The 26,033-nt window shown below is 40.2% G+C and overlaps 4 protein-coding genes and 1 long non-coding RNA gene across 6 annotated transcripts; 2 read left to right on the top strand and 3 right to left on the bottom strand.

The window, feature by feature from the left end:
* LOC128745361 (protein BUD31 homolog) lies at positions 1-702 on the bottom strand. Its single transcript, XM_053842414.1, has 2 exons — positions 499-702; positions 1-435 (listed from the first exon to the last, which is right to left on the bottom strand). Exons 1-2 carry the CDS (start codon positions 590-592, stop codon positions 95-97), a joined length of 435 nt encoding a protein of 144 aa, XP_053698389.1. The 5' UTR covers positions 593-702; the 3' UTR covers positions 1-94.
* A 3,882-nt stretch (positions 703-4,584) lies between these two features.
* On the top strand, positions 4,585-7,959 carry LOC128745438 (uncharacterized). Its single transcript, XM_053842514.1, has 7 exons — positions 4,585-4,593; positions 4,651-5,075; positions 5,134-5,654; positions 5,715-5,823; positions 5,933-6,753; positions 6,812-7,082; positions 7,140-7,959. Exons 1-7 carry the CDS (start codon positions 4,585-4,587, stop codon positions 7,957-7,959), a joined length of 2,976 nt encoding a protein of 991 aa, XP_053698489.1.
* Positions 7,960-8,107: 148 nt separating this feature from the next.
* LOC128746264 (uncharacterized) lies at positions 8,108-9,405 on the bottom strand. The gene is made up of 3 exons (XR_008412540.1): positions 9,287-9,405; positions 8,891-9,233; positions 8,108-8,829 (listed from the first exon to the last, which is right to left on the bottom strand). It is a non-coding gene; the product is annotated as an uncharacterized LOC128746264 (long non-coding RNA).
* A 3,757-nt stretch (positions 9,406-13,162) lies between these two features.
* LOC128745153 (integrator complex subunit 12-like) lies at positions 13,163-14,687 on the top strand. 2 transcript variants are annotated; one of them, XM_053842155.1, is made up of 3 exons: positions 13,163-13,239; positions 13,383-14,546; positions 14,600-14,687. In XM_053842155.1, the coding sequence occupies exon 2, from the start codon at positions 13,388-13,390 to the stop codon at positions 14,504-14,506; it is 1,119 nt and encodes a 372-aa protein (XP_053698130.1). In that variant the 5' UTR covers positions 13,163-13,239; positions 13,383-13,387; the 3' UTR covers positions 14,507-14,546; positions 14,600-14,687. The 2 variants fall into 2 exon arrangements, with proteins under 2 accessions (XP_053698130.1, XP_053698129.1); XM_053842154.1 differs by having other exon boundaries at positions 13,383-14,663.
* A 740-nt stretch (positions 14,688-15,427) lies between these two features.
* On the bottom strand, positions 15,428-25,441 carry LOC128745315 (alkyldihydroxyacetonephosphate synthase-like). The gene is made up of 2 exons (XM_053842355.1): positions 23,919-25,441; positions 15,428-16,523 (listed from the first exon to the last, which is right to left on the bottom strand). The coding sequence occupies exons 1-2, from the start codon at positions 25,236-25,238 to the stop codon at positions 16,047-16,049; spliced, it is 1,797 nt and encodes a 598-aa protein (XP_053698330.1). The 5' UTR covers positions 25,239-25,441; the 3' UTR covers positions 15,428-16,046.
* Between the last annotated feature and the right edge of the window lie 592 nt (positions 25,442-26,033).

Raw genomic sequence — 26,033 nt, forward strand, 5'->3', positions numbered from 1 at the left:
TTTATTCCTATTAAAACGAATATCTCTAATTAAAATCTTAGTCGTCATCGCACTATCTCGCATAAACCACCACTCGTCTCATGTAAGCTTTTCTTTAACCGGAACACCCCCGGCAACCACAGTGCACGCACTCCACCACCCTCCCTTCTTCCAGTTTCGATTTCGGAACCCGGCAGATGCAGTTAGTGCCGAAGTTGGTATCGCGGGTTTGAATGCACCGCAAACAGCACAGGTTCTCATAGCCCGATTTTTTCCACTTGGCAATCAAATTTCCGTCGGCGATTTTTTCCTTCAGACAGTAGTCGTACAGTTCCCGGCTGATAGCTTTTCGTCGATAGAAAAGATCATAAATGTACCGGGACTTTTGGTGGTGAATCTTGAAAATTGGCCACAACGATTCGGTTATGCGTTTTCCCTCGTGCGGTTCAGTTTCCGCTGAAGAAATACACAAAAATGAGCTAACGTTTTTACTACGCGAAGTGAAACATGTTTATTTACCTTCACGCATTTTCTGTTCCAGTTCTTCTAGCGTTGGTTCGATTAGTTCCCATCCTTCCGGTGGTTGCTTTCTACTCCGGCGTACCTTCGGCATATTAGGTTAATGACAATCTGGCGCTAATACGGGTTCTACAAAAATTCGAAAAATCACTGATCTTCGTCCAAAATTTTCAAAACACCACACAAATCTATAAACAATATGCACGGCAAAACCTCCAGAGCAAAACTAATCAAACGTCTGTTTGATGTCGGTAAAGAAGAAAATCGACGAAACGTTTTGAACGAAAGGACCAACTACACTCTACTCAAGAAGTGCTCAACAAAGACCTAAAAGTCACTTAACGTAAATGAGTAAAACGTAAACGTAAAAGTTTTTGAAGAAACCATTAAATAATTTGTGATTTTAGATTTCGATTCCTCCGCTTATTTTAATACTAGTTTTAATTTTGTAATGATCCATCCCAAGGGGTCGGCCACTCGGCACAACCGTTTTTATGTTAGGCGACTTGAAACGAGCCTAACTGTGCCGATACTGTACCGAAAGTGTCGAACTACAAGATTTGTTAAATTCATTATAATCTGATAGATCTGGCAACCGTGCGAGATGATTTTAACAAGATGATTATTTTTGCAGTGCTCCCAGTGCCGCGTCACAATGTGCTGAGTGTCCGAACCCTTGGTTCCATCCACAGGAAGTGGGTGTAAAACAACCATACACATGAGCATTTCTGTGCGGCGTGGAATAAACTCGACATTATGCAACGCAGTTCCCAAAAAACATATTTTTCAAACTTCATTATTATCAAAACAGATATACCGTGCCCAGTTTTGATGGATGCAGAGTTGTCAAAAAGATTGTTCGCATATGACGAACACAATTTATAGCGTCCGCCATCATAGCGCGTAAAAAGCTGGATACACGCGTAATTCGTGTTCGCTAGTGTGGGTGCTTGAACTGTCAGAAAGCTCTATGCTTGCTTTCCGCCCTATTGACGTCTGTATATCGCACCCCATTGACGTCTCAATATCGAGCTGCAGTAAGTGACAGCGACTGAATGTCCCGGGCTCAAAATTTGACAGCGGGTTCAAAACAATGTCGAGGCTGTCGAGTGAAACGTAGCGACGAAGTGCTATCTCATTTCTGCTCACGCTATCATGTTGGCACCATGGTTGCCTGCCAATGAGATGCACAAATCGAAACTCCAATTTTAGGTACAAGCAAACTACCTACACTCTTAAATGATTCTACCCGTAAATAGGTCGGATTTATCAAAAACTTGGTTGAAACTACAGACGGTAGATAATCTACAGACGCGCAAAGAGAAAAATTACCAATTCGGCAACACTTTTTTTTGTTTATTTTATTTAAACAGTTTTGGCAACCAGTCAGAATTGGATCAATCTCCCTATAATCAGCAGTAAGTTGCGTGAATCGCGAGGTATGTTCCATGGAACTTCGCGAATTGCGACGCATATTTTGCAAATTGAACAAGCCAATTGAATTTTTCAAAGCATTATATGATATATCGAGTGTAACTAATCCATATGTTGTTAGTAGATCAATAGTTCAAGTTTTAATATTTCAGGTAGATTACAAAACTTAGTCTTCCCTGCCTATAGGAAACACAAGTTTGTTTACTTTGCTCATTTGGTGTCTCGATTTGACGGTTCGATTGGTGTTTTATGCCACGCTCTTTGCGCGTCTGTAGATTATCGACCGTCTGTAGTTGAAACTATCAAAATGCCCTTAAAGTGTACAAACTCAAATTTTGGGTAAAAAATTCAACCAATTTTGGCTACTTGCTACCGATAATTGAATTATTCTCTGTGACAAATAACGCACTTTCAAGTTCCCATTACTAATTTGTTGATATTGCTAATTTCCCACCCTTCGTACGCGATGAATTATGACCGTCGCGGATGAAACCGCCGCCTGAATCGTTTCGGGGGCAAATATCGCTAATTTTGTCAAGTAAATCAATAGCCCACGTGTTAGACAAGCATAATATATACTTATAACTTACATACAGCCAAGCAGATTTTTTCTGCGACGATTTCAAGCTATCAAAAAAGTGAGCAGCGCGTTTTGTTACCAATCAAAACGCAATAATTGTACTGTGAAACTGAATTGTTATTTATGCAACTTTTTATCACGCATTTTGCACCTTACTGGACACCGCAGTCTAAAAGTGCGACTGGCACAAAAAGTGCGACAATGAGAATGCTGTGAGTAAGAAATGCTGTGAGTAAGAAAGACTGACAACTGCAATATTGCTATTTTGTTTTGTCATATATATTGTGCTTTGCAGCTGTACCTGGATTAATCCAGATTATTTTCTCTAATGCCAATGTATATGACAAAAGAAAACAGCAACATTGCAGTTGTCACTCTTTCTCTTTCTCACTCACAGCATTCGCATTGTCGCACTTTTTGTGCCAGTCGCACTTTTAAACTGCGGTGTCCAGTAAGGTGCGAAATGCGGGATATTGGCATTAGAGAAAATAATCTGAATTAATCCAGGTACAGCTGCAAAGCACAATACAAGTTAAATGCAATAACAAAAGCACAACTTATAAAAAATCGTTTGCTATCGATATTAGCTGCATATGCGTTGTTGGCGATGGGACTATGCTCCAGTGTTATGTCTGTTAGTATGTGCTTTTTCGTTAAATTCCAAGCACCCAACAAACATTTTTGTTGTATAATAGCTTATCAAGCACTTGTTTATTGGAAATTAGCTGTATAATTGTTGAATAAGCTGCTCTTAAAATAAAATGTTTGTTGGACAATAAGTGCGCCGAAGAGACCGAAACGATTCAAGCCAAAATATTGTCAATTGCAAGAAAAATTGTACCATCCAAAGTGCGATATCGCTCATAAAAGTGCTATTTTGCATTAAATCGTTTCGGTCTCTTCGGCGCACTTATTGCTTGGAATATAACGAAAAAGTGCGCCGAAGATACCGAAACTATTCAATGCAAAATAGCACTTTTATGAGCGATATCGCACTTTGGATGGTACAATTTTCCCTGCAATCAGCAATAGCACTTTTATGAGCGATTGCGCACTTATTGATTGAACAATCTTCTTTGCATAATGGGATTTCCTGTGAGTGCGAAAAGGCTTGGAAAACTTGTTCTACATACATCGATACGAATGTAAATGCAAGTGGCGCCGCCGACTAACGAATCGCTAAAACTAACGAAATCGAGCAGTTATTTGAACATGAACGAGGAACGGCCGTTACAAAAGTTTACACAGGTTGAACACCCTGGCTTGGATATCAGTTCGTCAGTGCTATTGGAGCAATTCCAGCTCAACTAGCAAAACGATTTGTCTTGACTATTTTTGATTGGAATGAAATTTTGCTGCTGTGTAGGATACCACGCAAGGATTCATTTTCCAAAAAACATAATTTTTTTCGTCAAGAGTAACTTTTCAAAATGGCGTATTTAGAAATGGGGATATTATTTTTTTTAAATCAAATCTCAAAAACTACTTATTTGATTTAAATGAAGAGTTGTTGAAAATAAGGTGTATTTTCAGTAAAAAATTGAACAATCAAAAATAGTTGAAGCAAAAATGACTCTTTTTTCAGCGTTTTGAGCTGGAAATGGTCATTAGGTCAATTTGATTGCAAAGAATCAAAAATATCAATATCAACAACTGCGAAGAAATTTTTACGCAAAATTGCGTATTGTTGGTTTATTTACATTATGCGTTGCTTTTTACCAAATATTTTAATAAAATTTACCCAAACAATGTAAATATTCAACTTTACCTAAATATTTTTTCTTTTTTTTCGCTACCCGGGTACTTTAGAGTGTGTGCAAGGGTGAGTCGCTGAGAACACTGTGGTAGACACAACTTAAGGAACGATGCCATCTTATTGATCACAATTGTGATATACTCATTTCACAGTTTGATGTACACTGTGTCACCTTTTTGTCATTCAAATTTTTATATGTTAGAAACTGGCAGCCCAGTATGTTATTGTCAAAAATATTTTTGTTTCGTTTCGTCGCACATAACGGCTCAAATTAAGCTTTTTACGGTTTTAATAAGTAAATATTAAGTGAATAATAATGGATGAGGTAAATAATAAATTTATAAAACCAGAGCGGAATAAAACAGTTCTTTTTAAATTAAAGGTTTACTTTTGGAACAAGCTGGAGGCGGAGTATGGAACCATAAACATCAACATTCGAAATGTACTTAAAAAGCAAAACCTATGCAGCCAGTCACTATCTCATTTAACCATCGAGGGAATTCAAATCATAGAGGAAGACATGCGGATCATGGCGGAGAGCTTGCGTAGTGCTGCTGCAGCTGGCGGAACTCCCCTACATGAAATTTATGGGCAGACTTATGCTGAAAATCCAGAAAATTTCCGTTTCCTTAGAGGAGAGGTAATGTGTCTCCTCGACTTAGCCGAGGTGATGAAGAAAAAAGGCATCAAGTACTTCCTCAACAACAAGCTGAAACAAAAATCTATGAGTATCGAGATCTACGACGAAGATGCTGAAGAGCACTCCCGCGCACTGTATGAAAAAATAATGCTACACTTCTCTTCGCAGTAAGTATAATATTCGAGATGATATTCGTTAACATACATCCTCAATATCTTCAACCAGGGGTATAACGGATACAAGCTACGATGAATTGCTGGAGCAGTTCAAAACTATTGAAATCAAAGTATTTACTAATGACAGTGGAAAAGTTCGAGCAGAGGCTCTGTGTCCTATTTGTCAAAAGACAGGAAAAAGATCGAAGCTGTCATTTTCCATGGACGAAAGAAACAACTGGCACATCTACAGCTTAACCAGGCACAGCAACACAATGCATTTTCAAATGCCAACATGTTCATCGCATAAACGACGTCGAACAAATGTTCCAACAGTGACATCAGGTGTTCAGATCAGAAATCAGATTCCTGATGCAGCACGCTTCAGAGATCTCAACGTTACATTAACAACAGAAAACGATTTTACTAATACTGCCTCATTTAACGATTTACTTTCCACCCCTTGGGATCCATTGAGCTCGAGTTTGGCTGAGAATGAGATGTCGAATATTTCCAGCGATGTCAGAGAAGAACAATCAGACCAAGAGGTGGAATCGATGGAAGAAGAAAGAATTGATGAGGAACTTGATGGTAATATTTAATATGCAGATTTCAGTGAGTACTTACAATGATCGTAAAATATTATTACAGTTGAATCGGATGCAGCAGTGAATGATACCGTACACGCCGATATACCTTCTGGAATTGCGAATGTGTCAGACTTGGAAAATTCTTCCGAGGGCGTCACCAAGGAATCCATGTAAGAGAAACGAATTCAATAGCAGGTCAAGATCTGACATTGATATATTTAAAATAGAGAAAAGCTTGAAAAAACCATATTTGAATAAATTTGCTTCTTCTTGTTACAGTAAAAATTCAGCTTTGCTCAATGTTCAAATAAATATAGACAAACGAATTCAGCTTCAAAGAACTTATGGGGTACGCTATTCGGAATATGAGCTCGATGTTGCAGCTTATATATTGTTAACGTCGGGAATAAGCGCTTACAAGTTCAAAAGGGCCAATATGCATCTTCCCAGCCTCACAAGCATCCAACGTCATATATCCCGACATACTTATAATACGAGAGAGGGCATTCTAATGGTTGATTCATTAGTTAAATATTTGACTGCTAACAATTTCCCAAAAGTGGTTGCATTAAGCGAGGACGGCACTTCCCTTTCTCCCAATCCAGAGTATTCCCCTCGAACTGATTCTATTCGAGGCCTTGTTGCACCTTTCGACAGTAAAGGGATGCCACTGCTTGACATTTTCAAAGCTTCTTCAGCGGAAAAAATGATCAATGATCTGAAAAAGTATACGGTTGGCGAATATTTATATGTTGTTATGGCCACCCCGATGATCGTTGGCGCATCTCCTTTCTGTTTGTTATACATGTGCAGTAACAACAAATTTACACATCTTCAAGTTAAACAGCGGTGGGAACATGTAGAAGCTGAACTGGAAACAGCTGGAGTAAGAGTTGTATGTCATGCATCCGATGGAGATCCGCGTCTTTTGCGTGCCATGACAGAACGAACTCATCTTCCTCACACGGCTGCAAGCATGTTATATGGATATCACTTTATAGCGAATATAAATGATGACGTTGTTTGCATTCAAGATACGATACATCTCGTGAACAAGTTTCGGCATGCTTTGCTAAATCCTAAAAAGCACATGGCTATAGGTAAAAATTGGCGCAATGTAACCGTACACTGCTTTTTTAATATTTTGCAAACTTTCAGGGAAATGCGATGTATCAGTTGAATGTATAAAGCAGATGATTGAGCATGGAGATAAAGCTATACACAAAATGAATCCGTCAGACTTGAACCCGGCTGACAAAATGAAATTCGACCCAACGTTAAAAATGATAGCACTAGATTTGATCGAACACTTGGTTGAAGTAGTTCCAGATTGTATTGGTACTGTTGTGTATTTAAAAGTAATGCGATTGATATACATATCGTTTGTCGAGGAGAAAATTTCACCAGCAGAACGAATTTTTGCAATATGGTTTGTTAAGTAAACTTGAATCAAAATATAAAATTACCCGTTGCCTTAATTTTATAGGACTGCTTTGTTCGTTGTTCGAGCATGGCGTTGGCAATGTCTTGACTCAGATAAAAGCATTCAACAGTGTACAACTTCAAATGTATACGGATGTTTAGAATTAAACGCACATGAGTTGGTTCACTATATAGTAAACTGCCGAGAAGCTCATGACCAGTTTTTGATTGAAAATTTAAGCAGTCAACCCTGCGAGAAGACCTTCCGTACAGTACGATCTATGACAACATTAAACCATACTGCCGTTAACTTCACCATGAAGGATGTTGAGCAAAGAATGCAACGCGTGCAAATGAGGCTACTGATAGCTCATCGTAGGAAAAATGTGCTCTCCTTCCCCAGTCTGGCAGCTACATCACTGGAAGCATCATCACACAGCCTCCCAAATGATGAGCAGATTGCTCAATTGATCAAAGCAGCCGAGCAAAAAGCGACTGAACTGCTTACGTTGGTTGGATTTGATGAGAATGAGATTAACTTCACGAACAGCTTGATCACGCGAAACACTGATACCGCACCTGCGTTCGAATCGCAACTTCTAAGTACCAATTGTCAACAACATGTTCTACACGATCCAAGTGAAGAAGTTATCGAGTGTGCAATGAATCTTTTTCCAAAAACTGGTGGAGAACCTTTTCTCAAGCGTTACAGAACTAAAAGAAACAAAAACATTTTTAAAATTAGACGGATCACAGGAAAAGTAGTTAACGTCACAAAATCAAAAATGCTGTGGATTTTCTCTTCTGGACGCTTCAGAAGGACAAACGATCGCTTGAAACGCTTCCATCGCATTAGAACAGCTTCCAAAATATGCAAGACTTAAAAAGGGAACGATAATCAGACCAAAAATAAAAATACCGTTAGCTGCTTATACTATTTAATTAAAAGTTTATACTAATTTGTAATTTGCTTGAATATCCTACTCGCTCTATGATCATTTATGGCAAATAATTTCTTTTAGCTGTTATTTTCTATTCTTTTTTTTTATTCTTTGGTTTTGATTTTTGTTCATTTGTTTTATTTGTTGTTTTAATTTCTCACACTTTTACTTTCTCACTCACTCTTTTATTTAATATCACACTAAGTTAAATCAGTAAACTTCATCAGTCCGATCAGTAATTTTATATACTCATTAGTATTATTCACTTTTAGGCAGACTAATCTCTGATGCCCGTCAACTACTACTGAATAATCAAAAACTTTTAAAACGGTCAAAATATATTTGTTTTTTTAGGAAGTTTTAGCCCTAGGCCGAGGGGCAAGACACTTCATAATATTATCATAATATTAATATATTAGGCTCTATTAAAACCCTATAAATGTATAAATAAATGTAACTTTATAGGGCTTTCGGTTATATTATGGGTGGGAAAGGTCAATATATTAAGGTTGGAAAAATATTTCCATAGGGAAAAGTAATATATTTTCGACAGTGTCTTGCCCCTCGCCCTAGGCTTAAGAAACAACTTTTGTTTTAACACTTCTCTGATAGGTAAACATATTTTTTGCAATTGAAAAGAACGAAAAACGTTGTGGGTGAAAAAGGGTCAAGCACCGAAAATCCATCTTGTCTAAACTAATTGAATAATTGATAACTCGTTATATTACCATTCGTTACCAGACTGTAATCTTATCATACATATATATTGATGCAGCAAACAATACAGCCCAACAATTTTGTACGGATAGTTCGCTGCAAATAGTAATGCACGCATTTAGACGAATATACCGGAAACCTCGTATCGGTAACTTACCTGGTTTGCTGAAGAATTTGAGTTGGACATGAAAGCTGGTGACTTTTTTCAAACTGAGCAAAATCCACTGACTACTGTGATTTCTTGTTAGGTAGTGATGATAAACCAGCATATTTCATGTCTCTGAAATCGTACAACCGTTGTTTGCAGACACGATTCTCAAGTCATGCTGAATAAGCTTAACATCAAAGTTGATCCCGTCCGAAAAAGAACTGCAATCAGAATTTATCGCAAAGGTCAGATTTTGTGCTCCGCCGTCTGTTTTTGTTGTATCTATCAAATGCATTGCGCTGACCGCTTTTTTCACGTACCAGATTGGGGAATAACTTAACGTATTTATAGTCTGTAAACAAACGATTGTTCTTTTAGGGTAAAACTTAAAAATGAATAACTTACGTGTTATCTTTCTGCCAGTATTAACTGAGCGGAATCCAATTCACTCTATAGAGTAAAAGTAAATATTCAGTTGGACAGATGAAGAGCTGCCAGTATCCGCAGTAAATGCAAGCAAAGATATTCAGCTGTCAAAACAATTCGGGCGCAGACCTGAACAGAAAATGAGCACATATTCGGTACGACCGGCACCTATAGCCGACCAATGTGATATATACAGGTGTGGCAATGTTAGTAAAGTGGTGTTGGTGTGATACAAAATTCTGTCACAGTATTCGTGAAAAGAAGAAAACTCTACCACATGGAAACATGGTTACGTCAAACTCGAAAAACAAAAGGTAAGCTAGAGGTGTAAATGATTTGCAAAATTTTTAATTCGTTTTTCTTTTATATTTTTACCAGGATTGTTATAAAATGCCTTCGTGCGAAGTTTAAGACAGCAGTATTTCTCAATACAAAATAAAAAAGTGCAAGCTCCGCCACATTACACGTATTTCCCAGCGACAAAATTTATTACAAAAAATGGGAATCATTTTGTGTAAGAAGGTGTAAAACAGGAAAACGTTACATTTGCCCGAAGCATTTCACCGAAGCCGACTTTGATAATGTTTATTGTAGTAATACACGTCGTGTTTTGCGTAAAACAGGTATGTGAACAGTTCTATATTCATATTTACATTTCTGTTATAAACATACTGTCTGTATTTCAGCTGTTCCTTCGATTCGTGTCTCTGAGCCGGTACCAGTGTCAAATCCGGCTGTTCGTGCTCTGCGAAAAGCTCGTTAGGAAATGATTGCTGAGTTTATGGAGACATGAAAAAAGACAAACGGCTCTGTGTCTCCAGTTGACGTGTCTTTGGAGCCTTCTATACATAATATTTTGCATGATGCGGACAAGAACAAATGTGCCGACTTTGATACCGAAAAGACCGGCAACATGGATATTCTATTTGTGATTCACATTCCACAATATTACGCATGTAATTCACCCGCAAAGTGCTGCTGCTAGAAGCATCGGAAACTCGACACCGCTTATTTTTCAAAGTAGCAAAGCCGAAATATGTGATGTTCATCTGTTCCCAGTAGACATATTTTTCGAGCCATCGATACATAGTACTTTTTATGATGCGTACAATAATGAATGACCCGATTTTTCCACCGAAAGGACCGGAAATATGTTATGTTATGGATATTGAAGCGATTCGCATCCGCAATAATGTGGATGGAGTTCCCTCGGAAAATGCTGCTACTATAAACATCAGAAACTCGGCACCGGTCATTTTTCAAAATAGCAAAGTTGAAATATGTGATGTTCAGGTTTCTTTGGGGTCAGAAAATAATAGCACACATAGCTGCGAACGCAACAATTGCACAAAACTGACGTCACTAGAGGTTCCAAACTTTGAGCCTAAAGCAAAAACTTCGATACGAGAAACTTAACTTGTTAACTTGGAACTTTAAATGTTGTTATTAAAAACCAACGACAGACAATACGTAGTTTACGCGCACAGGTAAGACTTTATAAATAACCAATTTGTGAATAATTATTTACACGTTTAAATATTAACAGTTAACGAGACATGCAACTTAAAATCTGCAACAACAGTGCTAAACAACAGCAGAGGCAATTGGACGCTGATTCAACTGATTCAACAAACGGTGGTCGCGGTGGACGGGACAAATGCGGTGCAATATGTCAATCGCCACTTCGCCTACTTGCGACAAGAGGCATTCGGATATGCCCTGAACGATTCCATCGAAGCGATTAAATACAATCCGACCTATCTGAAGGGTTACTATCGACCGACGAAAGTACATATAGCACTGGACAAGTTTAACCTTGTCTTGCGGGATGTAGAGCATGCTAGCAAGCAATGTGTTAACGAAAGGGATGTCTAAGTACGCCGAGTGCAGGATGTTTAAGTACGCCGAACGCAGGATAAAAACTTGATGGGAATATGTCGCGATCAGAAGTCGTACCGTAAGTTTGTTTCATTAAGTAATTTTATGATAACAAATACGTTCTAAATAGCTTTCTTGCAGGCCATCGAAGCAGACTGCGCTGGACCGAAGCGAGAAGATAGAAGATAGAAGACGCATTTTCGCATATCGAGTAAGATTAACTGTTATGTACTAAATGACGGTAGACTGAGTAAAAACTGTTATGTTTTTGCGCAGATTTCGTGCGTGGTTGGCTGACGAGTAACTAAGTTAACCGGTTGTGGGAACATCCATAGATAGTACTATGATTTGCTTAATATCTTCGAAATTAATAGCCGGCCATTGGAGACTAATCAGTACCTTTTCAACGGAGAATTCGTCGATCAAGGTTCGTTTTCGGTGGAATGCATTTTCACTCTTTTCGGATTCTGATTATTCGTTTCTGTAACGTGGTGAGCTTCATGCTTTGTCACCAAACAAAACAATCTGCAAATGTAAAAGGTAGAATTCAGCAAATCGCATCTCGTAGCTCATATCTCGTATCTCTCTGAAATTGAGCCACCGTTAGACAAAATCCTGTAAGGACGTCTCTTCTGCCGACACTCACCATCGTCATCTTCGAGCTCGCGGTTAAAACGAGAAACTACCAGCGTGATACCCAATGAATGTTACCGATAACCAAAGTGGAGCTTTGAACTACCATTAAAAATTGTTCAATTGCCACGAGCGGAGCCTTTCGCACATAAGCAGCCGAATCACACTTTTAAAGTAGCGGCGACGGCAATAGTAAGAATCAGGAAATGAAAACAACTTTTCTCAACCTACTAACTTTTACAGCAAGGTGATGACTGAAGTAGCTCGGAAGTGCATAATTATCAATTTGGTTATTTATAGAGCAAAGCCCCAGTTTCCACCCCGGAACACACAGTTAAATAATGTTCCCAAGTTGATGCCAAATTTGGCCGCAGACTCACGGTCAGGTTTGAAGCTCGATAGCACGGCCAATTTGTAATAACTGATGAGTGGTGAAATGCTGTTCGTGGATTCAATTATGAATATTTGCACGCACATATATTTTTAAATTTTCCATTACATGCACGAAGGGGAACTGTTAGTAATTAATAACGAAATCAAAGTCATAAAGGCAAAAGCTTTGTATATATTTGAACAATAAAAGTCATATGTACATCGAATTTGTATTTATTATTTCGATCTCAATGAAGTTTGACAAGTTGCAGTGTTTTTATTGAATTAGATGATATCACATTTAAGGGAACCTAAATAAATCGTGTTTGTTGTGTTGTTTAGAAATAAGCTTCAAGAACTTATACTTTTTTGTTAGTTTTTTTAGTAGGTTGATAAAATATTTTGTATTCACATATATAAATACTCGGCGTTATTTCCATTAGTAAAATAAATAAGTAAAATCACATAAATATGGCGTTATTTGTCTAACTATGGGAACGTCGAAATATTTGTTTTCACTATAAAGCACAAAATTGAATACTTCGAAGAACAGCAAAACAATTTTCAGTTTGAATTCAGTTAGCATCTTGATTAGTATATCAATTAAATTAACTTTACTAAAAATCTGTTCTTAACCACTCGTTTGTTTTGATAGTTTTTCGTCATCATCTATATTACATACGATTGTTTACATATTTTTAGCTACTAACACAGACGAATAGCTTCATTTGCCACACCTGTATATATCACATTGATAGCCGACACCGACAGGCACACACTAAACAAAATAAAGTGATAAGAAGGTTCTAAGCGACTGACCCTTGAGTGTGTGTTTTGTGATGGTTGAGTAAATAATTTTCGGTCTTTTTTAATTGACTGTGTATATTTACCTTTTCGGCTTCTCCTTCTCGCACCCATACAAACAAAAACGTCAATCTGATTCTGTCTGATTCATTTGGATTGGAGATTCATTCAAACGCGAGTTTATAGTAATTTTGCTCGTTTTCGTAAATATTTTAATTTTTTAGAAGGAACGGTGTTTTTTCAAGGTATTAGCAAAATTAGCGCGAAATATACATTGTTAATTCAGTAACGGTTGATTGGAAAATACTTAACCCTACAACGATTTGTGACAAAAAACGGCAGTAGTTTAAGAGCATTTACTAGGATCATATTTTATCATTCCTTTCAGGTACAATGTCCACCACGGTGGACATCGACCCAACCTTCAAGCATGCACTTAAGTTGCTTCATTCGGGGAACACAGATTCAGCGGAAAAAATCCGCAACCTTCTCGATGAACTGATCAAGCAGCGCTTCGGTAGTAGCAAAACTCTTGTCAACACCCTGAGCAAGAAACATCTGGATGAAGAACGGTCGGCCGTTGGGAGTAACCTGTATGTTCGTAAGCAAAAACCGGCTCCGGTGGTCGTCGTTCCTCCCGTAGTAGCCTTTGAATCTAAACAGCAATCCCCAGCAACCAGTTTGCCGCCTACGGAAAGTGCCGTACCGACACCGGAATCATTGACCGTTCCGCCACCATCCGGCTCGATTATTCTTTCGATATCCGACGTGGAAGGAAACGACGAAGATGACGAAGTGGTCATGGAAGAAGATCAGTTAAAAGAGTTGGAGGATTTGATGTGCATAGTGTGTCGAAGAATGGATGTCAGCGCACGGAACCGGTTGGTGGAATGCGCGGATTGCACCTCGCTGTACCATCAAGACTGTCACAAGCCGGTGATTTCCGAAGCCGATGCAAACGATCAGGAGAATGCCTGGCTGTGCACTCTTTGCAGGGGTAAATCGATCAGCAAGTCGTCCTCGTCGCCATCGACCATCGGCTCGCCGGCCAAGGTTTCATCCTCATCGCATTCCAAGTCATCCAGCAGCAAGAGCTATGAATCTTCTTCATCTAGCTCAAAGCATAAAAGTTCCAAGTCGAGTAAGGAAGGTTCGTCTCACGAACGCGGTGAACGCGACAGAGACAGGGAGCGGGATCGGGACCGGGACCGCGATCGGGATCGGGATCGAGATCGCGACCGCGATCGGGAGCGTGACCGAGATCGAGACCGGGATCGGGATCGCGAGCGTGACCGCGATCGTTCCGATCGTGATAAGGATCGAGAGAAATCATCCAAAAGCAGCAGTAGTTCCAGCTCGGCAACATCTAGTTCTAGTGCGGCTGCTGCTGGATCATCAACGTCCGGCGGTGCCGGAACGCCCAATATCAATATTATTAGCGCCGACAAGCGGTTACAAATGATGAAGAAAAAGGCAGCTAAATTGCACGACAGCAAACGCAAGCACAAGTGACTGGACTAGCAGGTGCAAAAGCAGCGGATAAATAAAGCAAGTATGTTCTTCATGATTTTGATGGTAACATTAAATAAACATTAAATTTTAAAGTGCTGTCCCAATTGATGCTATGTAAACTAAGTTTCGCTGGTTGGATCCGAAACAATAAATTTACGGTTGAATAAATGTACGCGTTTCGATTGGAGACCGAATATTGTGTAAACATCCGGTTGCACACTTCAGACAACCCTTCTAATATAGTGTAAATATCAGGATGCCACATGGATGACTACAAATATGTATCAAAACCACGTGCACAGTCCTAGAACACACAAATAAGTGGCGACGGCGCGTATGCCAACAGTTTTTTAAACTGAACTTGTTACAATAATTGAATGCGTAATAATTCAATTAAATGTGCCGGTTAAATCCAGTATTGAATTCTCATTACGGTAGGTATATCATTACCAAAGTATACTTGTTTGCACTCTCAGATTGCCCTTCGTTGAAGAGGATATCAAAAGCATTTTTTTCGTATCGGCTCTCAAGATCTTTTCAATTAATATTCTAAGAATCTTATACGGCTAATAAGTGCAGATCAGGCATGAAAGCAAAAACTGTCTTATTCACATTCCAGGAACAATTGGAACACATTGAATGCATTCAAATGCAAATAAAACTTGAACTTGCACCTAAATTCTTAGCAATAAAAATGTCTGTTACCAAGACAACATCTGTAACAAACCGCAGGAAGTCGTTGCTTGAAAATTTAGTTTTGAAATCTACGAGAATGTCTGTGAAGGGATCTTTGAACCAATGCACTTCTCGTTATGAAGAGACGGGCTAGTTTTAGTAGGGTCATTGGTTGCCACTTATAGCAAGGCTTTCTTTCGCGTTATATACAGAAACATTTTAGGTCATCATATTCTTTTGGTGATTTTTTACAAATGTTAAACTAACAAACTGTTGTCATAGAATTCTCCCGGAAATATATAGGGCACTAACACCTCTTACTCGAACTAAATTTCAGCAATGTCTTCACTTTCATACAACTGTTTCAAAAATAGGGGATAACGTACTTCGTTGAAATCCGCACTTGTTTAAGTGCAGTGAGAACTTTTCTGGTATCTGCTTAATATATGCTTATTGAATATCATTTATCATACGAAATCGTTATCCATTTTTGCATCTTTTTTGCTAATGTTGCTTAGTCAATCTTCAGAATGTGTTTTGATTTACCTATCCTTCGTAACTATTTACAAAACTAGCAAATCCTAAATTTCATCATAGCGGCTAATCAACAGTTCAATAAATCTCTCATTATTGTGAGTATCGCTATGAATCGTAGTTAACGTGCGGTACACTGATAGTAATTAGGCTACGTACATTACTTTGTGTGATCGATTCTGAATGTGTAATTCGTGATTGCTAAATTGAAATGTGAAACTTGAAAACTATGACGGCAGCTTTCAGTGATTACTGAAATTCGATTCCCTCCACCGTCGGTACATCCAACCGAGACCGTCCACAGAAAGTCACAGAACTCATTCGAAGTGGATCAAGTTTTATTCACTTCTTGCTGCTGCTGCTGCTGCTGCTCCTGCCGGACCAAATTTCCGGCAGCGAAAATATTCTTCGGGTCCAGCTCTTTCTTGACGGCCCTATACAGCCCGACGCCGACCTGCGAGACACAATCCGGATACCATTTGCTGCGCAGCTTGCCGACTCCGTGATGATGCGACAGCGTTCCGCCACAGGCAAGGATCTCCTCGCGTGCGATTTCCTCGATCTCCATGAACAGCTTCAGCGAATCCTCCGGGATGTCCAGATGTTTGAACAGTAGATAGAAGTACACACAGCAACCGGCATCGTAGCTCTGCGTAACCCGACTGGACACGGCAAAGTACTTGATTCCTCGCCGTTCGCATTCGCGTCTGATGCATGCTTTCACGTTCGCGCACAGGGTAATGCACTTATCCCAAGCGATGGACGTCTCGAACGATTCGCCGACGATGTTCAGATCCCAGGCAAAGTCCTGTCGAAAGACGGAAGAAAAATCAAGGAGGCCATTAGCGAATGTGTGATACGGTTTGCATGTTTGTAGTTATTCAAAACCATACATTTTAGGTGTAAAAATGTTCACGTTTGACATAACGTAGTTGAGAAGTTTTACTGATATTTTAGGAGTCGTTTATGGGTTAAATAATCGTTAAATACATTTTTATAAACAGAATATTATTTTGAGTATGAAAACTACCTTTGAAACTCAGAAAGTGAATGACGACTATTTGAATCTATATAAAAACTTTGTATCGTATCGTATTTTAACTTAGTAAGTGTTTAACGAACCAAATAATTTAAAAAACTGTTCTTCAGCGCTTGTATGTATACTTCAGGCAATGTTTGTCCTACGTCGAACAAGCTGAGATTACTAATTCTACATCAGTCGAAAGCAATAGAATGATGAGTGAGGGTGATGGACTTGCTTTTAATCCTCCAATCTTAGACGAGGTAAACAAACTGTGAAAAGCCAAACCGGCCAGGCGGCATCTGCGCTGAACTTTGAACTTCTTCTCAACTCTGCTTACAAAATTCTTTTCCGCTAGACTGAGGTTGTTGCCTTTATTAGCGGTTACCAGTGCACCTTTCAAAAGGGACAATGGACCAAAAATCACCTTGCGACAACCCTCAACAAATGTTGAGAAATCAATTTGTTGATTCGCCATCTGTTCATTCACTTTAAGGCGGTGTACGATTTAGTGAACGACAAGTGAAATGAAATGAGGCGGATTAGGTTTGAACATGGTTTTCCGGGAAAACAGACTAGACTAGATGCCGCTCTTGATGATTTAAATTTGCTATTCAACATTGAGGAAAAGTGGTACAACATCAACACGAAAACTTACATGTTCATTGGCTTTGCGACGCCATCGATTAATATCATCGGTGTTAACTATTGATGCGTCGAATGATTATTCGCTGCTTAAGAAGATAGTTGCTAGAATAGGACTTCTCAATACCCTATATAATTTTTGTTGAACATTGTAACTCTCGGATCCATCGTAGTAAGCGAGAAGCGTCGCTGTTATGTGATACCATAGCAACCAGTCAATAACGATGTCGAATATTGTCCCACAGTTACCGTTATATTAGCAACCAGAAAAATGCGGTGCTATACATAGTGCCATGGTCACCGTTAGAAAGCATAGCAACGAGTAAATAACGTAGAGAGTACAAATTAGGAATTTTCGTCTAAGTAAGTTCAGTCCATATCCAACTATTGTCGAAGCAACTTCGTTTTTTAAATAAACCAATTCTACATTTCTATAATCCAGGTTTTCACTCTGCAACTTATAAGAGGTTATGGGCACCCCGAAGGAAACTGCACATGGAATTCCCCAATATTCCGGCGGATTAGGATTTGAGAATTGGAGTTTTCGCGTCCAGATGTTTCTAGACACCGCATCAGTGTTACAATACAAGTGCTAACGGAAGATGTTCCTGCAGCGGAAGCAGAGAAAAAGGTATTTCTAAATGCGGACCGAAATGCGAAGCGTTTGATTGTTGGATTCCTGGATTCCTGGGAGGAAGTAGTCCGGAATAAGCGTACTGCAAAGGAAATGTGGTGAAGCCTGTGTGAAGTTATGGCGAAAAAGTCGGTGGCTAGCCAAACGCTACTGAGGAAGCAAATTGGACGACTGCGACTGAAGGAAGGAGACCCAATGCGACAGCAAATTTTGGCCTTTGATAATTTGGTAAGGCAGTTGAAAACAGCTGGTGCAGAGCTGGCAAATGCAGATCACGTGGCACAGTTGTTCCTGACGTTGCCAGATTCGTATGACACGGTAGTTACGTCGCTCGAAAACATGAAAGAGGAAGATCTTACGTTGGACGTAGTGAAACAAAGACTCCTGGCTGAAGAGCAGTAACGTGTTGATCGCGTGCAAGATTCAACTGGAAAGAACCCGGCGGCATTTGCAGGAAATCAGCAGAACCAGCGTAGTGGAAAATTCAAGGGAAAATGCCACAAGTGTGGCAAAGTGGATCGCACGAAAAAGGACTGCAAACAAAAGGCGGCGCATGCTACTGAAAAAATTCTGGAGCGGCAGATCACTTGGTGAACGTCAAGGCATTTTTTGAAACCGGCGAAAGTCTGAGTACCCCGGTACTGATCAATGTTGCAAAGGATGACCAAAATCTAGTGGTAAAAGATCAACGGATATAGCAACCACGGTGTGTTTCTGAGCATACGGAAAATGCTGTACGTGTCGAATCTTCGCGATAATCTATTATAATAGATTATCAGTCACGAAGCTGGCGGCATTTGGTGTAGAGGTAATCTTCAAACATAACAAGGCTGTTTTAAGGAAAAATGGTGATGTAATTGCAACGGCACCAATGAAAGGAAATCTCTACGAGCTCCACGTCAAGGTGCCTGGAACCATTGCAAATGTTTGTCAGGTTGACCGGAACGAACTATGGCATCGTCGGCTGGGGCATCTAACCCAAAATGGAATGAAAAAGAACTTGGCAACCGGTGTGGATTTCAAGCCTGCACCAATTCGGTTCTGTGATACCTGTGAAACAGTGTCGGAATCCTTTCCACGGAACACGGGAAAGCAAAGCTATCCCTCGAGCGTGTTCATTCAGATGTATGTGGTCCAATTGATCCTCCAGCGTGGAACGGATCAAGATACTTCGTTTCGTTTATTGACGATAAAACGCACTTCGCTATGATATACCTCATGAAGCGGAAGTCTGAAGTTTACCAAAAGTTTTTTGAGTACGAAGCGTTAGTAATTGCCCACTTCGGGACGCGTATTTCAAAGCTAACAGTGGACCAAGGCAGGGAGTATTGTTCGGCAATGCAGGAAAAGTTCTACAAGGCTAATGGTATTCAAGTTGAAACTACTGTAGCCTATACGCCTCAACAGAACAGCGTGGCAGAGCGATTCAACAGAACGTTGGCGGAAAAAGTAAGAACCATGCTGATCGATTCGTCAATGCCGAAGCAAATGTGGAATAAAGAAGCTCTTGCAGCAGAGTATTTGATCAACCGCAGTCCATCGACAGCCGTGGCGGAAACGGCAATACGGCAGAATGCTGGATGAGAACAAAGCCAGATCTACCAAAACTTCGTACTTTCGGATGCAAGGCATATGCACGGGTTCCGGCTCAACTTCGTAAGAAGTTGGACGCCAAAAGTCAAGAAGCGATCATGGTTGGCTATGCTTCGAACGGATATCGTCTCTGGAACAGGAGAGGCAGGAAGGTTTTTTTTTACTCGTGACGTTCGTTTCGATGAAATTTGTTTTCCATAGGCAACTGAATCTAGAAAAGACGAAAAACCGTCGTACGAGCAAGAGGGGGAACCTGGAACCTGTATTAGAAAACTATGCTGACGAAGAAGACTCAGACCAAGAAAATTTCGAGGATCCAGAGGAAGCTGATCCAGCTGAGCAGTGCATCCGGTGCGCTCCCTTCACAAACAGGAAGTCGCGAAACCAGTGGTGAGTCGTCGAGGCATATTGAACGGGAGCGCAAGTTTCCGGGTAAGTTGCTCGATTATATAACCGCTTACCAAGCAAATTCTGCCGCGTTATCTTCTATCACAGATGTTCTTCAAACCTACCAAGATGTCCTGATTCGGGAGGATCGAGACGAGTGGTTGAAAGCTGTCGAAGATGAGCATTCGATGGAAAGCAACCAGGTTTGGAAACTGGTGCCTTGCCCCGCGGACGTCAAGCCATTGAAAACCAAATGGGTGTTTCGAGTCAAGGAGGACGAACAAGGACGAGCGGTGCGGTACAAAGCTCGGCTTGTCGTAAAAAGGGTTTCTGCAGAAACATGAGCTGGATTATGAAGAAACTAGTGGATTAGAATAGTGTTGGCGGTAGGTGTCCACGAAGGCTTCTTCTTCCACCAGATGGATGTGAAGACAGCCTTTCTTCACGGTGATTTGAAGGAAAAGATTTACCAGAAGGTGTTAGCTCAGCGCCGGAAATGGCATGCTTGCTGAAAAAGTCGCTTTACGGCCTAAAGCAATCGCCTCGATGTTGGAATCAGAAGTTCACTAGCGAGATTGAAATGCTAGGTTCAGGTCAAAGTGAAACTACTGCCTGTATGTGAAGGTGACGAGTTGTGTGTCATCCTTTATGTTGATGATCTTTTGATTTCTGGAAGAAAGTTGGACTCCATCAACAAATTGAAGAAAAAGCTTTCTTCAGTGTTCGCAATGAGCGATTCCGGAATTCTAAGGCATTTTCTCGGAATACGAGTCGATTATAACCGCAGTGAAGGCTTATTAAAAATGTCGCAAGAAAGCAGCGTCATGAAAGTTCTGAATCGTTTCGGCATGAGCTAGTGCAATCCGACTAGGACTCCAATGGAAAAAGGTATCCAATTGCCTCTTGAAGGGCCTAGTTCCAATGAACCGTTTCGGGAATTATTCGGCAGCCTTATATATATAATGCTCTGTGTTAGGCCCGATATCTGCTACCCAGTAGGGTACCTCGGTCGATTCCAGCAGGATTTTTCAACTGTACACTGAAATGCACTGAAACATGTGATACGATACTTAAGCGGGTCGAAAACAGTAAATCTTCTTTATCGTAAAAGTGACACAGAAGCACTCATCGGATATGCTGATGCGGATTGGGCTTCCGACATTCAGGATCGAAAGTCGGTAAGTGGTTTCTGCTTTAAGGTATATGGATGCACTCTATCCTGGAGCAGCAAAAAGCAAACAACCGTTTCGTTGTCATCAAGTGAAGCCGAATATGTCGCTTTAAATGCAGCAGCAACAGAGGCCGTTCGGATAAATGGAATTCTGGACGATCTTCATATAGCCGTCAAGCCTGCAAAAATTTACGAGGTCAATCAGGGTTGCGTCTGCATGGCAAGAGGACAAAACATATTTACCCTTATTCTGCGAGTCACATGACTCAATACGACAATTGTCACTCGCCGTGACTCGCCACGGCGAGTCGAGTCACCTAAGTGACAATCGTGTCACCTAGGTAAGAAACCCTTGTCACCTAAGTGACAAGGCGAGTCACCTAGGTGACAATTGTCACCTGATTCGCGGTGACTGCAACATAGTCACGTCACTCGCCTCGCAGAATAAGGGTAATTGATGTGAAACATTACTTTATCAGGGATCTAGTGTCAAATGGTACTCTGGATATCAAGCCCATTGGAACCCGTGATCAGCTGGCAGATTGGTTCACAAAACCTCGGGAAGCCACCCGGTTTAAACTGCTGACGTCAAACTTAGGATTGTCGGACTGAGCGGGGGTGTTGAACATTGGAACTCTCGGATCCATCGTAGCAAGCGTGAAGCGTCGCTGTTATGTGATACCATAGCAACCAGTAAATGACAATGTCGAATATTGTCCCACAATTACCGTTATACAGTGGTATTCCGATTATATCTACACCTGGTTTAATCTACACCCGATTTTAGGTACCCCCGATTTTGTCTACCATTTAGACCCGGTTTTATCTACCTTTTTTTAAATTGCCATTTCGGCATGAAAATTTGCAAGATTTCATGAATTTATGCATAACAGTGAATATTTCTCTGTATTTTATAGTTTACTATATGGCATCTGTGGTATGTAACTATATACAGAATGGGTATAATAATGCTGAAGTCAAATACGCAAAGTAACTTGCATTTATTTTGTAACGCATATTTTTAACATTTCATAATGATCCTTTGTGATATTTTTCTATACCGTAACGCTAACGGGTACACCCCGTCTCCGCTAGAAACAATGGTTATCACCTTTCTTTCCCTAAAATTTTTAATCTTTTGAACCATTGAACCGATTTGAATAATTTTATTACCAAATAAAAGGAAGTTTATTGAGCTTTTCAAAAAAAAACAATAAACTGACGTTCAAAGTTTTTTATGATTGCAAAAACATTTTTTGTAGGAGCCTTGAAACTCTTAAAATCACTTAAAACATTTAAAATATTCGTTTTTGCCTTTCTACTATATAAATATATAGCAATCACTCGGAAACCCGGAAATGAAAAAAAAGGTTTTATTTTTTCATTATTCTTTCAATGGCAAGCTAGTTGTTTACATACGATATCAAAAACAGATATCTGACATTTTTAGTTTTTGAGATACTCTTTTTAAGAAATAAAGATGCGAAAATGCAATGGACTCGCATTGCGTTTCACTTTAAAGACGCATTTCTTTGTCAAAAAACCCCTTTTATTACAAGTAAAAACAAAAACCATGCGTCTCCATTGTATTCTTGATACTTTTTGAAAACTTAGAATTTCGTTGGTCTGCACACCATGGAAACATAAAAAGTGAATGTTTTCAATATTTTTGCGATAATAAAAAAGTTTGGGCTTTAGTCCAATATTTTTTTGCTGAAAGCTCATTAAAATACTTTCCATTTGGTATTAACATAATTGAAATCGGTTCAATGGATCAAAAGTTATGAATTTTCAAAGAAAAAAAAGGTGGAAAAAATGGTAACTTTTGGGACCACACTGACTCAGAAAAGAGAACCCTAAGTACCAAATAATAATACGGATCCAAAATTTACTACAAAGGAATAAGTACACAAAATTTGAATAAAATCGGAGCAATTTTGAATTTCGATATGTCTTTTTTCATAATATTGCTGAGTTGACGTGCGTTATGGCTAATGGTTGATATGAATAAAATGAGCCCTACGACCCAAAATTACGCTAAAATAATACATAATTGAAAAAAATGATCAATATTAACAATATTTTTTGTTCCTTTAAATTATTTTGGAGCAATTTATTTTTCCCCAAATTTGTCTACTTTCCAAATATATCTACCAAAAATTTTCGGATGGGTAGATAAAATCGGTAAACCACTGTATTAGCAACCAGTAAACAGCGTTGTTATATACGTTTAGAGATGGACAAACTATCTACCAGAGCTGCGGCAACACACACGTGCTGGATACAGCTTTCACTGTGATGGGCGAGATGCGGAAACGGATGATTGGGGTGTGACCAATCGATTCTAGAATGTGCAGGTTGAGAATCAAGGGGCGGTTCTTCAATATAGGCATCATCAACGTGCACAGCCCTCACCTCAGAAGTACCGATGACGATAAGGAGGAATTCTACGCGCCGCTGCCCAAAACATGATATCAAGATCGTCATCGGGGATTTGATTGCTCAGGTTAGCCAGGAGAAGGAACACAAACCGGTGATTGGAGGGTTCAGCGCACACAAGCTGACCAATGAAATGGGCCTAAGACTTATCGACTTTGCCGCCTCCAAGAACACGGCCGTACGTAGTACCTGTTACCAGTATAGAATCCTACACAAGTACACCTAGAGGTCACCAAATCAAACAGAATCTTTGAGTAAGAATTACCTAAGCATCAAATCGGAAACAGGTTCCCACCACAATCGCGACACTCACCCGAATGTAGGCCACCAGGAAGGTCAACGTGTATCCTTTCCTTCCGTTGTATTCGCCACCCTTGACAGCACCGTATTTCTTCGCGATCGCATACACTCCCTGCATGTGCTGAGTCACGTTTTCTGCATCACCCTCGAACAGCAACGTAACCGCAACGATACGATCCATATCAAATCCACAAACAGCCGTCAGATAGAAGTGCTTCAACGCTTCCACGATCCCGGTGTACCAGTTTGCCACCGGATCTAACAGCATTGCACACTTAAACTGAATATTATCTATTAACCGCATACTGGGAGCTTGCATCTGCTGTTCCGCAACTTCCCGCAGAAAGTGCACGCCGGTTTCAAAATCGGAAAAAACCAGCGATTCGTAGCGACGCACTTCCGGAGCGTATCGAATTTTCACCACTGCTTCGGTCACGATTCCGTACGTTCCCTCCGAACCGAAAATCACATGATCGAAGTCCGGCCCAATCGACACCCGTGGCGCCGTGAACTGTTTCTCTAACACTCCATTACCAGTGACCATCTTCACTCGTAGAACGAGATCTTCGATATTACCATACCGATTTTGCTTCATGCCGGATGCTCTGGTCGCGATCCATCCTCCCAAGGTTGAAAACTCGTGCGAATCTGGTTCATGGCCTAGCGTAAACCCCAGCTTACCCAACTCCCGTTCAATATCCTGACCGATAATTCCCACCTCGAAGCAGGCCATCAGATTCTCCTCGGACAACCACATTAAACGATTCATTTGTGTCATGTCCACAACAGCGATCGTACGATCGTGAATAGCTGGAGTTGTCGATGCCATTGAAACCGAAGTATTACCACCGACAGGAATTAGTGCGACATCGTTGGCGTTCGCCAGCTCCACAATCTGTACTACTTGATCATGGCAATTTGGCCAAACAATAACATCCGCAATTCGTTTGTACTTGTGTTTCCGCAAATTTTCCACATCAGTCAACGTCTGACCGTGACTTCTCACCAACCGATCCATGCCATCATCGGAGTAATCTATCCCATTTTTGGATAAACCCCTCAGAAAGACTTCATTTCTCACCGCCTTCGGAAACGTTGTCGGCTGTACGGCAGCTGGATTGTACTTCGTTAAATCTACGTTAAATATGCCTCGCGCCCAATCACGGAAATTATCCATCCGACCGCTGATAGGATACCGGTCTCCCACAAAGGAGACCCGTTCTTTTTCGCACACGAACTTGCAGTCCTTGTAACCCCAACCATCCCAACGGAGCACATCCTGGCGCCGTTTCGGAAGCACACTGGTCACTTTCTGCGGTTTGTTAATATCCATAGCACTTTGGCGATAACTAAGCGACGTGAACCGGTCTGCTAATCAATTGTTACTGCTCTTATGGTAAAGTCTTCAGTTAAATATCTTCTTTATTTTAGAGATTTGTAATCATGTCTAGTTTTCAAAATCGCACCCCGCTCGTTGTTTCATGATTTGTTGTATCTTCGGGCATTCACTATAGCACGTGTCTTCATTAATTGTGTTATCAAAAAAATAACATTCATTGCGTGTAATAGGAACCTTTGTTTTTAAATTAAAACCGATGAATTGAAAAAATAACTCTGCTAGACTAAGGCTTATTTAAAAGCTTCTATCTTACGCACATCGTATTCAAATCTTCTTCTTCAAAGTCTTCTTATAAACTACTTATTTGGCGTCACGAAATAGGTTTGTTTTCACGAGCCCCACCAGCGATAGAATGGTGCGAATTAAAAGCTTGACGGGACGGAATCTGATTATACTATCGTCAACAGCGAGACTGGTCGCCGAGACCGACGCGGACCTCTTATTTATAGATTAAGTTTACTGCACAACAATTACGATCGAGTTAAGTAAACGAATAAAAAGCGTACCGCCTAAGTGCATCACCACCGTATGAAAATTTGAGAGAAAATCGTCACCCTAGCTAGGGGACAGAACCGCTCGTGTGTGAATTGTCACTTACGGCGTCTAAGTGCGCATCAACTCGAGAGGACAGCCATGCAAGAAGCTTTTACGCTCGACGGAATTGTCGCCGATTATGGAGGGATGACTTTCGTCGATGACTATGATAGTGATACGTTAATGCAATTTCCA

Source organism: Sabethes cyaneus, chromosome 1 (genome assembly GCF_943734655.1).
Source record: "Sabethes cyaneus chromosome 1, idSabCyanKW18_F2, whole genome shotgun sequence".
Lineage (NCBI taxonomy): Eukaryota > Metazoa > Arthropoda > Insecta > Diptera > Culicidae > Sabethes > Sabethes cyaneus.

Excerpts from the sequence above, each read along its gene's own strand:
- LOC128745361 (XM_053842414.1), bottom strand. The coding sequence starts at position 592 with ATGCCGAAGGTACGCCGGAGTAGAAAGCAACCACCGGAAGGATGGGAA. Across the intron at positions 436-498 it reads GGAACAGAAAATGCGTGAAG|CGGAAACTGAACCGCACGAG; the intron begins GTAAATAAACAT and ends GTATTTCTTCAG.
- LOC128745438 (XM_053842514.1), top strand. Across the intron at positions 5,076-5,133 it reads ATGCTACACTTCTCTTCGCA|GGGTATAACGGATACAAGCT; the intron begins GTAAGTATAATA and ends ATCTTCAACCAG. Across the intron at positions 5,655-5,714 it reads AATTGATGAGGAACTTGATG|TTGAATCGGATGCAGCAGTG; the intron begins GTAATATTTAAT and ends ATATTATTACAG.
- LOC128745153 (XM_053842155.1), top strand. The coding sequence starts at position 13,388 with ATGTCCACCACGGTGGACATCGACCCAACCTTCAAGCATGCACTTAAG.
- LOC128745315 (XM_053842355.1), bottom strand. The coding sequence starts at position 25,238 with ATGGATATTAACAAACCGCAGAAAGTGACCAGTGTGCTTCCGAAACGG. Across the intron at positions 16,524-23,918 it reads TCCTGGTGGCCTACATTCGG|GACTTTGCCTGGGATCTGAA; the intron begins GTGAGTGTCGCG and ends GTCTTTCGACAG.